The 14,087-nt window shown below is 39.8% G+C and overlaps 1 protein-coding gene across 4 annotated transcripts; it reads right to left on the bottom strand.

Annotated features, from left to right (window-relative positions):
* Nucleotides 1-348: 348 nt before the first annotated feature.
* On the bottom strand, nt 349-13,930 carry neil1 (nei-like DNA glycosylase 1). 4 transcript variants are annotated; one of them, XM_012965879.3, is made up of 9 exons: nt 13,799-13,930; nt 11,054-11,528; nt 10,608-10,727; nt 5,953-6,016; nt 4,998-5,097; nt 3,091-3,215; nt 2,289-2,316; nt 1,980-2,032; nt 349-1,066 (listed from the first exon to the last, which is right to left on the bottom strand). In XM_012965879.3, the coding sequence occupies exons 2-9, from the start codon at nt 11,473-11,475 to the stop codon at nt 674-676; spliced, it is 1,305 nt and encodes a 434-aa protein (XP_012821333.2). In that variant the 5' UTR covers nt 11,476-11,528; nt 13,799-13,930; the 3' UTR covers nt 349-673. The 4 variants fall into 4 exon arrangements, with proteins under 4 accessions (XP_012821333.2, XP_012821336.2, XP_012821334.2 ...); XM_012965882.3 differs by having other exon boundaries at nt 13,803-13,930; XM_012965880.3 differs by having other exon boundaries at nt 11,054-11,477; nt 13,803-13,929.
* Nucleotides 13,931-14,087: the final 157 nt, after the last annotated feature.

The following is a 14,087-nucleotide window of genomic DNA, read 5'->3' as shown; positions in this document are numbered from 1 at the left end:
ATAACTTTAATTTGTTTGCATTTGCAGTGTGTGACATTGAAAAGAAACATGCCCTGTTCCCTGCTGTGAATAAAACATGAACACAAATGTTTGAAGCTATGCTGGATATATATGTATGTAGATATATTGTTTTCCCAAGTACTATTTGTAATAAATCTGGTCCTGGTCTTTCTGGATTAATTTAGTAGAAACAATGTCTATCTGCTGGCCTTACTTACTCGTCCTTTGATTGATGCTGTGCTCTATGAAGAACCAGTTCCTGAAAATCCCTGGTACCAGATGAAATAATGCCCCAGGATTAACCCCATACCAGCAGGAAGACATTAACCAAACACTAAGCAAACACCATTATTATAAAAACATTTTAATGTCCCCTTTCTTTTAAAAAGTACAGATAGTAAAAAATATTTTATAATACACACAGAGTTCTTATAAGAAAATTCCATAAATTGTTTAATGTATACCATACAGATACATTCTAGATTTTTTAAGTAGTAATAGAATATTTTATTTAATTACCTCAATGAGAAAGATCCAGTGTCACTGGCTGTTCAAAGCTCTTAAAATCTAAACTATTAATAGTTCATTTACCTCACAGAAAATGTATAACTCTTTGCTCAAAAGACAGGGAGCACCTCTGCCCAACCACAATGTTTCCAAATCAGGCCACTTTCTACGTGATTTTATGTTTTCTCAGTGATCTCCTTATTTCCATTGGCGAGTCCTGTGTCAGGGAAGTCCTACCAGACTTTAATCGACTTGGCCTTGTTGTAGCTGGCAAAGAGATGCCTTGCACACCCCTTTCCCTCAGGGGCCGGGCAGGCGGATTGAGTGCAGAAGTCCTGGATGAAACTTTCCTAACTCTCCTCTGTTTTTCTGGTTCTTTCCCTTTGCCCCACTTCTGCTTAACCTCCACCCCTTTCTTCATGACACCATCCTTTGTTTTATGACCTCTACTTTTCACTGCTGCCTTTACAGCCTTAACTTCATCTAAATCTCTCTCTATGTCTTCATTCTTTTCTTTTTTCACATCTCCAAGTTTGCCTTTGATTGCAGTCTTCTTCACCTTATAAAAATAAAATAACCAATAAATATTTGATCAGATTTTTTTGACAGTGTGGAAAAGGCAGTATGTGTAGAAATTATCCATATAACAGTTTTATATTATATTTAAAGAAATAGGCAGAATGCATATTTTAGTACAAGCCCTATTTATACAGCTCATGTTATACAGAATTATGTAACAGAAAAATCTTATGGAATGTGATGGTTTCTAGAAATGGGTAAATCTATATGAGGCAAGCTATATGGCTTGCCCAGAACCAGCAGACAAAACTGAAACTAGATGCACTGGTTTTGTTCGGTGCAAACAATGAGGAGCTGATTGCAGTCTTGGTTTAGATCATGCACAAGTTCAAGGGCAAAGTCACACACGGTGTAAGATCCACTTCTCTCTGGTTGCATGGCAGGCAGAGAAAAGTGGATCCACTCTCATCTGTAGCTCTGTGTAGCTGCACTGACAGGCACAGCATTAGTCTGAGTGCAGCTACACAGCAGAGATCAGCCCAAACAAATGCATGCTTTTGGGCCTATCTTCACTCTGTGTAGCTGCACTCAGGCTGACAACATGCCTGTCAGTGCAGCTACAAAAAGCTGTGGATGAGAGCGCATCCTCTTCTCTCCACATGCCTCAGGCAGAGAGAAGTGGACCCTACTCAAAATACTGTATAACTTTGCCCTATAGCTTATAGTACTCCGCCTTGAGTATTGATAAGAAGCATGTATTGATCAGTATAAATATGTTTAAAAAGTTATTGCTATTACTGCAGGCCCCACAATCTTTTAGATCTGAATTTAGTACCGTTTTTTTTGGACACCTGTGGTGCAGCATTTCCTTAACACATATAATACAAGCACCTGTCCAACTGCAAGGAGTGACACAAACCCACACAAGCAACTGTAGATTAGATAATTATTACCTTTAATGGCTTCTGCACTTTATTCATAGACTGACGTTTCTTCGTTTTTTTGCCTGGTAGAGAGCAAAGTGACATAACAGAAGCTAAATGAATGTGGCATATTTGTGAAATGAATAACTAACAAAAGTCACAATGAGTTCAAGAAGTGTGGAAGAAACTAGCAAACTTAGCCAATAAATACTGGGAAAAAAGAGAAGTGAAGAGGTAGAAGTGGAAATAAAAATAAAGGTGGGCAACAGCAGTAGCATGAAGCAACATTACAGATAAGATGTGGGTAGAGCTTATAAGGAAAAAAATATATATACTCACCTTTGGGAGCAAGTGGTCCAGGATCTCCCTGTAATTAGGTTGAATGTACTTTTAGAAAGAATAAGCATATAAAGAAAGCAACACACACTAAGGGGCACATTTACTAATCCACGAACGTCCGAATGTGGTTTTTTCGTAATGATCGGTATTTTGCGACTTTTTCGAGCGCTCAATACGAAAAAGTCGCGACAATTCACGAAAGTCATAATGGCTATGAAAAAGTCACGACAATTCACGAAAGTCATAATGGCTATGAAAAAGTCACGACAATTCACAAAATTTGTAATGGCTATGAAACAATCGCGACAATTCGCTCAAGTTGTAACGGCTACGAAAAAGTCGCAAAAAATACGATTTTTTTCATTAGTAAATCAGCCCCTTAGAGTCTAAAATGACTCCCATTTTAAATATAATCTTGAGCATGTGAAATCTCTATTAACCCACCTATAAGGGTACTGGCACACGGGAAGACTAGTTGCCAGGCAAGGCGGCTAATCTAGATAACTTCGAGCAACTTTGGAACAACAAAGCACCACGTATGTTTTCCCAATGACAGGGAAGCATTTTAGGGAGATTAGTTGGCCATGGTGGTGAACATTTATAGCGGGCAATTAATCTCCCCGTGTGCCACTACCCTAACAAGGGTAATGCTAAAGCTGTACAGGCTCACCATCTAGATATCAAACTATTGTTTTTGGTTAAGATCTGTCCCTTATCCCCAAACAACGATTTTGTTTTAGTAATCCAGTACAGATTAAAATATAGTACAGATTAAAATATAGTACAGATTACAGTTCCTAACCTGGAACCATATAGTCCGTCCATTGCTGTCTCTCAGCGATTTCATTCCTGGAACAAAGTAGCAGCGCAACCATTTCTCAAACTCAGAGTAATTATCTGAATGCTCAGGGTCATAACCCTTCCCACCTGCAAAGCAATAAATACAAAATCATTATATATCATTAAAAATAAAGCTTTAATCACAATGGTAAATGAGGGTCTGGCCAAAATGTATTGCACAAATGCATTTTCATGGGATTCCCTTTCCCTTAAATGAAGGTGGTTTCTTTGGATTCATAGAGTTTGGACAATGCAGTCTCACCAGTTAAAGGAAAACTATATCCCCAGAATGAATACCTAACCAACAGAGAGTTTATATTATGTAAAGTGACCAATTAAAGAATCTCGCCAAACTGGAAAATATATATCAAGAAATATTGCCCTTTTACATCCTATCTCTTGACCCACCATTTAGTGATGGGCTGCGTTAGATCACATGACAGGAAATTACACAGCTCTAACTGTAACAGAAAAAAGTGTGGGAGAACTCTGTCCCTTAATTGGCTGATGGGGCCTAGTATGTATGTGTGCCTTTGCTTGTTTGTGTGCACAGTGAATCCTATAATCCCAGGAATTGGCTCTTGATTCTTAAAATGACAATTTTCTATTTAGGAGTACCCAATACCACATACTACGAAAAATATATATTTTTTTATGAAAATAGTTTATTTAGATGAAGCAAGGTTTTACATATGAGCTTGTTTATGTAATATATTTTTATAGAGACCTATATTGTTTGGTGGTATAGTTTTCCTTTAAAAATAAGAAGGGCAAAATGTCATGTGTGCCGTTAGTTTTAAAGCAGACATATAGCAGAATTTAACCCCCCTAATACTGTAAGTATTAAAGAATAATACATTGTTCTGGTTTCACCCAGGGTTAAAAAAAAGATCATTTTTACAAATGGCCCCTTTATTGTATGTCTATTCATCTGCTCTGCTCCCTATCTGTCTTTCAAATGAGGGGTGGGCCTTTCTAATGGTCCCAACCAGAAGCAATGTAGGGAGGTGGGTAGCCAATCACAGCCCTGCAGTCGAACAGGCTTCATTGCTGCTGATTGGTTCCTATTCTACAGTGCATTGTGCTGAGTGCCACTGGCACCCATGAACAGCCTGGGAAAGGAAACAGCAGAAAGTGGAAAAGATGGGTGGGGCTAATTGGGAGAATGTTTTAACAAAAAATTCAGAGTAATCATGATAATTTCTGATGTTTGAAAATGTCACGAAAATTCTTTTATCGGTCGCATGAAAATATTGTGGTTGCGAAAGTCACAAATTTTTCGGATCTAAACGTTCGTAATCGGCACGAAAACCTTTCTGGCTTTGAAACCTTCAATGTATGATGTTGGAAGCCTTCCATAGGACTCAATGGCACTCTGCAGATCCAACCTGGCCAAAAGATAGTCACGATACCAAAGCTTGAATGAATTAATTTCCGAAATGGTCGTAGTCTTTGCGAAAAATATGACTTTTTTGTGGAAGTTAACGAAAACCATGAAAATGTCATGGAATTTTAATGAAATTATTGTGGACATAATGAAAAGTTCTAGAAGTTAGAAAAAATAAGATTTTTTTCTCAAAAAAAAAAAATCGTGGTTTAATGAATGGGCCCCATATATGTATCTATAATGTATTTAAGCCTTGGGAAAGTTTGTAGATGGTGACACACCAAAGAGCATAGCACACTCCAATAAGACCTAGGACTTCTGGTTCAAAGTAAAAATGTTAACATATACAGAATAGAAAAAACTGGTTTGTATAGTTTAACAGTCATTTTTTTTTTTTAATTAAAATAGTTCAAATCTCTATTTAGTGGTCTCATGTGGAAAGTGTATATCTTTCTCTATTAAAGCTGTCAAACAGCACATACCTAGATTAATGACCTCTAGTGGTACCAGATGACACAGATGCAGTATGTCCGGGTTTTCCTTCTTAATCTTTATTTTTTTACTGAGTGAGAGCTCATTATTCTGTAAACACAAAATGTACAAAACAATATTCACAATCATATATATTAATATAAGCTTCAATAACCGGAAAACCACCACTGAATATAAAAGACCATTGCTCTGTGTTATCGCCATCAGGTACTTCCAATGCTGTTTTATCCTGTGTGTTTTCCTTAGTCTCTATTGTGCACATGCAAAAACTAAAACATTTCCAAATTTAATAAAGCCACTCCCCTATATATTATGAAAGGCACAGGTGCAGTACCCAATAAGAGGCTACCTACTAATTGGTTGCTATAGGTAACTAGACCAAAGCTTGTACTTTTAGTTACATAACTCCAAAACTATATTAAAAGAGTTGTTTACCTTCCAACCCCCTTATTTTAGTTCAGTTGAGTACAACAGAAATAAAGACTTTTTGCAACTGCATCTTATTTTTGACCATTTTTCTAAAATTGAAGTTTAAACTTTAATGTTCCTTGCTCTAGTGTTTCAGGCTAGCGACTAACATCTGTGGAATATTAGCAACTGTTGTATCAAGTATAACAGCTGCCAAGAACAAGAAATGTATCAACTAATGTAGCAAATTATAACAGTTCACAGAGTTGGTGACCCCCCTCCATCCAGAGCTGTTCATGGAGGCATGAGACAGTAAAAGACGAAATGTGAAAAAAAGTAAAACAACTGAATTGAAAAGTGTTTTAAAGCTGAATGACCCCTTTAACTGTGCCTTGCAATAATTTCACTGTAAGAATACTTAGTTTTAGTAGCAAATTTTTTGAATTTTTTTACAAATGTTTAATAATTAGGTCCCAACACTAGGTTATTATCCAGTACCAAAATACACACCGCTTTTCATGATCTATTTTTACTGACCTGATTCTGGTACTTCACAGCCTCCAGCACAGACCGAGCAGGAATAAAAGGTGGGATCGCTAACCTGGAAGAAAGGAAGGCAAAGGGATAAGAAAAGTGGGAGAAAAATACTGTAGCCTTCAAAACAAAGAAATGGGGGAGACAAAACTTTGGTTTAGGGCTTTGCATTAAATACTTTTATGTCCCGAAGCCAGACAGTTGGATTTAATTAATTAGTAACATGGTTCAACTGAAAAGAATTCCCGTTGTAATCAAAAACACCTACATTAAGGCTGATGCCACACGTGGCGTTTTTACGCTGCGTATTTTCTAATTCTCTCGGCGGCTGAAAAACGCCTGATATCATCATCCATAGAAATAACTTGAAAAGACTCTAAGCAAACCACACAAAGCGTAAATACGCTAGAAAACGCCTTAGCACGGATTTTTCAAGCGTAGGCTGAAATACGCCAGTACTTGCAAAGCAAGCTATTCCTATGTATACGCAACGGCAGCTGCCAGACCTAGCAGAAATACGCAGCGTTTTTTGCTATTTCACACTATTAGCACCATGGCAACGGGATTTGCTTACGTCACCAGTTCTAGGCTGAAAAACGCCATGTGTGGCTTGTGTGGCGTTTTTAGGCTGAGAAAAAACGCAGCGTAAAAACGCCACGTGTGGCATCAGCCTAACAAAGGAAAAGGAACTGCTTATTAAGCACATTTGCTTTTATTATTTAATATGTGTCCATATTGCTCAAATTTAAAATGATAAAAGTACAAAATCAAATAACGTGTACATTACACATAAGATTAATACAAAATATAGGGACCACGATCAACAGCACCATAAAATCACATCTATTAGTATTATTACTTAGAGCACCGAAATGTTTAATTCACATTACAGGGACACACTCACTAGGGTCAGTTTTGCTAGGAGCCAGTTAACCTGCCCTAAGAAGACTTGTCAGTCTGCAGCCTATTTCTTCTTCTTCCGCTTCTTCTTCTTCTTCTTAGCGCCCCCCATTTTCTAAACGCTACTCCTCCTACAGTTTTAGGGGTACAACACCCAAACTCTGCACACTTCTTCGCCCTATAGCGGAGCAAGTTGCTTGTGCTTTTCTAAGCGATCCCGCCCCCGTCTTTTTGTGGCACCGCTCCGAACGCCCCAAATTTCCTATTGACTTTGACAGGGAAGTTTTTTAAACTGCTGCCGCACTTACAGCTTTGAAGCTACACCCCCCAAACTTGAATAACATAATAATGGGGTCACCCTGAATGAAGCAGCAACATTTGTTGGATGACCCCAAAGTGTGAGGGGCCAACAACAGCCAACCAAATTTCACCCATTGACTTTATGGGGAAATGGAAACAGCTGCCAATCTTACAGCTTTGAGGCTACACTCCCCAAACTTGAATCACATAGTCATGGGCTCAGCCTGAATGAAAATAGGATGATTGTTGGATGCCCAAAAGTGGGCGATCAGATTTTAGCTATTGACTTAGCGGAAATTCAGCCTGCTGCCATTCTCACAATAATAATGACGCGGTCCCCAAACTTTGCAGGGTTAGGCACCAGGTAACTGCAGTTCTAGGTTAGAAAAAGTGGGTGGAGCCATCAACAGCCAATCAGATTTTAGCTATTGACTTAGCGGAAATTCAGCCTGCTGTCATTCTCACAATAATAACGACGAGGTCCCCAAACTTTGCAGGGTTAGGCACCAGGTAACTGCAGTTCTAGGTTAGAAAAAGTGGGTGGAGCCACCAACAGCCAATCAGATTTTACCTATTGACTTTCAATGGGGAAATTCAACCTACTGCCATTCTCACAGAATTAACACCAGGGTCACCAAACTTTTCACAGTTGGTCACTAGGGGACTGCAGTTTTAGTTTTGAAAAGTGGGCGGAGCCACTAGCCAATCAGATTTTACCTATTGAATTTTATTGGTTTAATGCCAGGGTTCCCAAACTTTGCACAGTCAGTCACTGGGTGATTACGTATTCAAGTTTTTTGGGGGTTTTTTTTTAAGTAGGTGGAGCCACCAGCAGCCAATCAGATTGTACCTATTAACTTTCAATGGGGAAATTCAACTTGCTGCCATTCTCACAGTATTAACCACAGGGACCCCAAACTTTTCACAGTTGGTCACTAGGGGACTGCAGTTTTAGTTTTGAAAAAGTGGGCGGAGCCACCAGCAGCAAATCAGATTTCACCTATAGACTTCATATGTTAAAATTTAAACTGCTGCCATTCTTTAAATATTAATACTAAGGTCCCCAAAGAGCTAGTCACCAGGTAACTGCAGTTTAGAGTTAGAAAAAGTGGGTGGAGCCACCAACAGCCAATCAGATTTTAACTATTGATTTTCAATGAGGAAATTCAGCCTGCTGCCTTTCTCACAGTATTAACATCAGGGTTACTAGGGGACTGCATTTTTTGGTTTTAAAAGAGTGGGCGGAGCCACCAACAGCCAATCAGAATTCACTGATTTAATTTTTTTGGTTTAAATCTAAAATGCTGCCTTTCTCACAGGGTTCCCAAACTTTGCACTGACCGTCAGTCACTGGCTGACTACATATTCAGGGTTAGAAAAAGTGGGTGGAGCCACCAACAGCCAATCCTTTTCCACCCATTAAATTTCATTGGTTTATATTTAAACTGATGCCATTATTTTTATTATTAATTCCAGGGTTGTTAAACTTTCCAGAGATAGTCACTGGGTATTTGCCATTCAAAGTTAGGAAAAGTGGGTTGGGCCACTTACAGCGAATCAGATTTCATCTATTGAATTTTATTGGTTTAAATTTAAAATGCGATCATTCTCACACTATTTATGCCAGGGTTCCCACTGTCACTGGGTGACTGGGGGCACACCCACCACAATTTACCTATTGACTTTTATAGGTTTATATTTAAACTGCTGCCGTTCTTTAACTATTAATCCTAGGGTCCCTAAGCTTTGCAGAGTTAGTCACTGGGTAACTGCAGTTCCAGGTTAGAAAATGGGGGCGGAGCCACCAACCGCCAATCAGATGTTACTCCTTGAATTTCAGTGGGGAAATTTAAGTTGCTGCCATTCAGACACTATTAAAACCAGGGTCCCCAAACTTTGCACAGTGGTTTTTACTATATACCGTATATACTCGAGTATAAGCCGAGTTTTTCAGCACAAAAAATGTGCTCAAAAAGTAAGCCTCGGCTTATACTCGAGTATACCTCCCCCCTACCTCCGCTGAATGTGCACAAGGGTCCGTGCGCCGCCGGATGCGCAGGCGGGTCTGTGTGCCGCCGGATGAGCAGGCGGGTCTGTGTGCCGCCGGATGAGCAGGCGGGTCTGTGTGCCGCCGGATGAGCAGGCGGGTCTGTGTGCCGCCGGATGAGCAGGCGGGTCTGTGTGCCGCCGAATGTGAGCAAATGTCTCTGTGCGCCGGAGCATACACACACGTATGGGCGCTTGAAGACAGCGTATGGCAATTCGTTTAATCGAGCGCCTGCCAGATGCAGGTACACTCTTACACCTTTCCTTGCACCTATCCTCAGAGCGCAAGTAAGTTTAAATGTACAATACCTTCTGCAAATACCCTGTCTGACAGCGAGAGAGGATAGGAGAGGAAATGCCTGCTCAGAATGCAGGCCATAAGCAAGCAGTCCATCTCTTGCATATTAGTTTGCCCATCTGTAGGTGTTGGTTACTTGGTAGTGTAAACAACTCTGCCAGTTTGTGAAAACCAAATGGTGTGTTTGTTTTGGGCCCCCAGTATTATAGGGTCCAATGGGTAAAATCTTGGGGTAAAAGCAAAATAGAAGTATTATTTAATCAACAAGGGCACACCGAGCCAGAGTAAGTAATTGGTACAATAACTTGTTATTTACAAAAATTAAATTTGTATTAAGTCCAGCATCAAGAATTATTTTGCCCTTGTAACTACTATTGTAGTACTATGGTGGGACTTGTACACTGGGGTCCAAGTACTTGATAATTAGTATGGCAGCTTCCTTAGCCTTCCTAAACTTGCTTTTGTCTGCTGCTGTAGCATTTTTCTTTCCCTAAAGTTATCTATTTATTTATCTGTTATTTATTTGATTATTGAAACTTAGCAGTAGCGGTTGTGTTTGCCACCCTAGGCTTATACTCGAGTCAATACGTTTTTCCAGTTTTCTTAGGTAAAATTAGGTACCTCGGCTTATATTCGGATCGGCTTATACTCGAGTATATACGGTAACTGTGGCCCAAGTTTAGAAAAAGTGGGCGGAGCCAACAACCAGATTTCATTCAGTGACTTTACGTTTTTTCAACCCAACATGAAGTTTGTTCTCAAACTTCCCTTTCTAGTTTCCATCTGTGCTTTCTATGATATTCCTATGGCCAGTGATATGGGTCATTTAGACAATATTAGCATTAGTTGAAATACTTTACTGGGCTTTACTGCATAAAAAAACAGCATCATTTTTTTACACATTTTTTCTTAGAGCAACTTTCGCTGGAAATAATGGCATCAAATCTGGTGCTCAGGTGGCATAAAATAAAACACACCTTCAAAAATTCACCATTTATTTTACACAGCTTTTTACACCATTTTTTGGCAAATCTCATTTTACACAGCATAATAAATAGGGCCATAGAGATACAGTATTGCAGACTTTGTGATTACGTTTTTGTTACATTCTTACCTGAATAAAATCTCTGCCCGCAGATAATTGCCAATGCCATTGAAGTACTTCTGGTTAAGCATAACCTCACATATAGGTTTATCAAATACTTTGTCTGAAAGGTTTTTCAAAACATTTTCCCTGAAAAGAAAAATGCAATTATAACCTAATAAATTAACTTCAATAAGTAAATGAACATGCATAATTCCATGTCAAGAACACACACATACAGCAGGGAAAAAAGTATTGAACACATCAATGTTTTTCTCAGTAAATATATTTCTAATGGGGTTATTGACATGAACACACGGTAATCAACACATACAAGGAAATTAAAACAAATACACATTTTCCCTGCTATACACATAGAGATACAATTTCCCTGTTTAAACACAAATAACTACTGTTCTTCTATATAACAATTCAGACATATACTTTGTCCAAAATGTTGCATACCCCCAGCGTACCTGAACTTCTCATATTCCTGCATCACACAAGGACCTCGTTCTGGCTGCCACGATCCATGCACCACCCAGGTTCCAAACCGCCTAGGGTCCACAAAGGAGAGGACATGACAAGGAGCATCTTTGGTGTAAAAACGCAAGTGGGCATGTTTAGGGATCTGGTCTGGGGGAGTAAACTTGAAGCTACCCGACATACCAAACCGAAAAATAATGTGGGTCTCTTCAGATCCATCAGAAAGAGGAGTTAGGATCAGCTTCACTTCCTTTCCTCTGGACACAGAGCTAATTGTGTATTCAGGACAGTTAAATGGCACATCTGTATTCTTGCTGACAGCAGATTTTTCTACTGCACCTGCAAAGTGCAACCCATTGCAAACCTTGTTTACAAAGAGGCTGGCAAGGTGAAGCTCCGGACCCTCAGGCATATCTGCAGAGTAACCATGGAGAACAGAATGAATTCCTGATCAAGGCATCGTCACTACATAGGAACAAATAGAATGCATGTAAACTGCAGCTAAAGTAAAATCTGATTCTATGATTTAAAAAATGTATGTATAACTAACAAAATAAAGGGTAACACAAAAAAGGCACAGGGTTTAAATACATTCAACATTAGTCCTGTATCCTCTTCTAAATCTATGTATCTACCCCTCCATCAGGTGGCTGCCATATTTGTGCAGCAGGAGTCTGTTAGCATTAGAAGCTATAACTGACAGGACAGTTAGATTGGCAGAACAGTCCTGTTTAGGAATTTCAACTAGTAAGCGAAATTTGAGAACAAACATCATGTTGGTTTAAAAAAGATGTGAAGTCACTAAATGAAATCTAATTGGCTGTTGTTGGCTCCACTCGGTTTTTCTAACCTTGGACCACAGTCATATAGTAAAAAATACTGTGCAAAGTTTAGGACCCTGGTTTTAATAGTGTCAGAATGGCAGAAATTTTAATGAACTCACTAAAAGTCAATGCGTGACATCTGATAGGTGGTTGTGGCTCCACTCAATTTATCTAACCTTGAACTGCAGTTAACCAGTGCCTCTGCAAAGTTTAGGGACACTGGTATTAATATTTAAAGGAGAAGGAAAAGTAAAAACTAAGTAAGCTTTATCAGAAAGGTCTATGTAAATACAGCCATAAGCATTCACAGAAACGCTACACTGAATCCTCTATCAAAAGAAACACATGAGTTCTTGTCTTTTTTTTGTGTAAACATGTTCTTTGGTATCATACCTTCTCTCTCAGAAAAATCCTTCATTCTGGGGCTCCTCCTCTCTCCTTTCTCCTGCTCCCCCCTCCCACAAGAATGCATAAGAACTCCCTCCCCCTCCCATCAGAATGTGCGATCTGAGCTACCAAAGGCAAGAGCTGCAGCAGGACATTACAGAGACCACACTAAAATGGCAGCTGCTATCTTAAACGAACAGAGGGAGCTTGGTATGGTAAAGCTTTTAGCTGAACAAATATATTGTTCTAGGTGGCACTAATGTGGCTAATCTATTGGCAGTAAAATGCCAAAACAACTTTCCTTCTCCTTTAAAGAATGGCAGCATTTTAAATTTAAAATAATAAAAGTCAATAGGTGAATTGCCAGTTGGTGGGTGTGCCCACTTTTTCTAACCCTGAGTCAGAGTCACCCAGTGACAAACTGTACAAAGTTTGGGCACCCCCCTGGCATAGATAGTGTGAGAATAAAACTACCCCTAGTTCCGGCCCTGCCCAAGGATATCGTCCGATACACAATACATACACAGATTTTATCATTATCTTATTGTACATAACTTATTGTACAGCGCTGCGGAATATGTTGGCGCTTTATAAATAAATGTTAATGTAATGTTAATGTAATTATCCAATGGAAATTTTCTAACCTGTCCGATCGACTAAACATCTGATCGACTAAACAACCAATCGCAATGATACGAAAATTATCGGGACGATAATTCGGAGCCCTAATTCGGAGGTCCTAAAATCGTATGAAACCATGGCTAGCTTAAAGGTCCCCACACACGGGCCAATTCTAGCTGCTGATATCGGTCCCTTAGACTAATTCGGCAGCTAATCGGCCCATGTATGGGCACTACCGACGGGCCTGTCCGACCGATATCTGGCCTGAAATCGGGCAGGTTAAAAAATCTAGTCGGATCAGGGGCTGCATCGGCTCATTGATGTGGTCCCCGGACTGACTTTGCCTATGCCCGTCATTATAATTCAATCATTTGGCCCCAGGGCCAAACGATCGAATTAGCCTCGATTCTCCCAATATCCCCCACCTGTAGGTGGGGGATATCGGGAGAAGATGTCGCCAAGTGAGCGGATCTTAAGGTGTATGGGTACCTTTAGACTCAAACAAGCCAGTGACTGGCTATTGATGAAGGGGCAGGGGTGACTAGTACTTAGTCTCCCCCACCACACAGACTCTCACTTTGTCTTTAATTTGCTGGCGGCCCAAAGATGACACAAACATTTTTAGACATGGAACAGTCAGGGATTCAGACGCAAGCAGACTGCGCACCAACATGACCAATATTGATTTGTCTATCTTTCTCTGTCATCCCTTATGTAACAACGGAAAGGCACAATGCAGCGTTACATAAATCAGCTGCTAGCACGCCCACTTCCCGGGGATTGAACACTAAACGAACTGCCAAGCACTGGATTAAACAATCCGACTAAGATCTGTATCAGATCATTATCTCACTACTGACACCCATATGTAGTCCCAATTTACAGAGTATGCAGACTACTTACCTACCAAATCCCCGCCCGGGTCTGCACTACACGTGTTCCTGTTATTGCTTTTTCACTTCTCCATCCGCTTCTTCCTATTGCTTGAGATTGTCTTGGGGGCGTTACCTTGTTCCCCCAGGGTGATCTGGGAAATGTAGTTCTTTAAAGAATAGATTGGCTGTGCAAATGAAACTAAAGGAGAGTAAAATCCAATAAAGTGGTGGTACCAAAATCACCACAACCTGTTGCTAATTGTGGCTTTTAATGAACAAACATGTTTTATCATACTTGCCCTGAGCCGTTTCGTCCA

This window comes from Xenopus tropicalis, chromosome 3 (genome assembly GCF_000004195.4).
Source record: "Xenopus tropicalis strain Nigerian chromosome 3, UCB_Xtro_10.0, whole genome shotgun sequence".
Classification (NCBI taxonomy): domain Eukaryota; kingdom Metazoa; phylum Chordata; class Amphibia; order Anura; family Pipidae; genus Xenopus; species Xenopus tropicalis.
The sequence above is the reverse complement of the archived record's forward strand: the minus strand, read 5'-3'. Positions and strand labels throughout refer to the sequence as shown.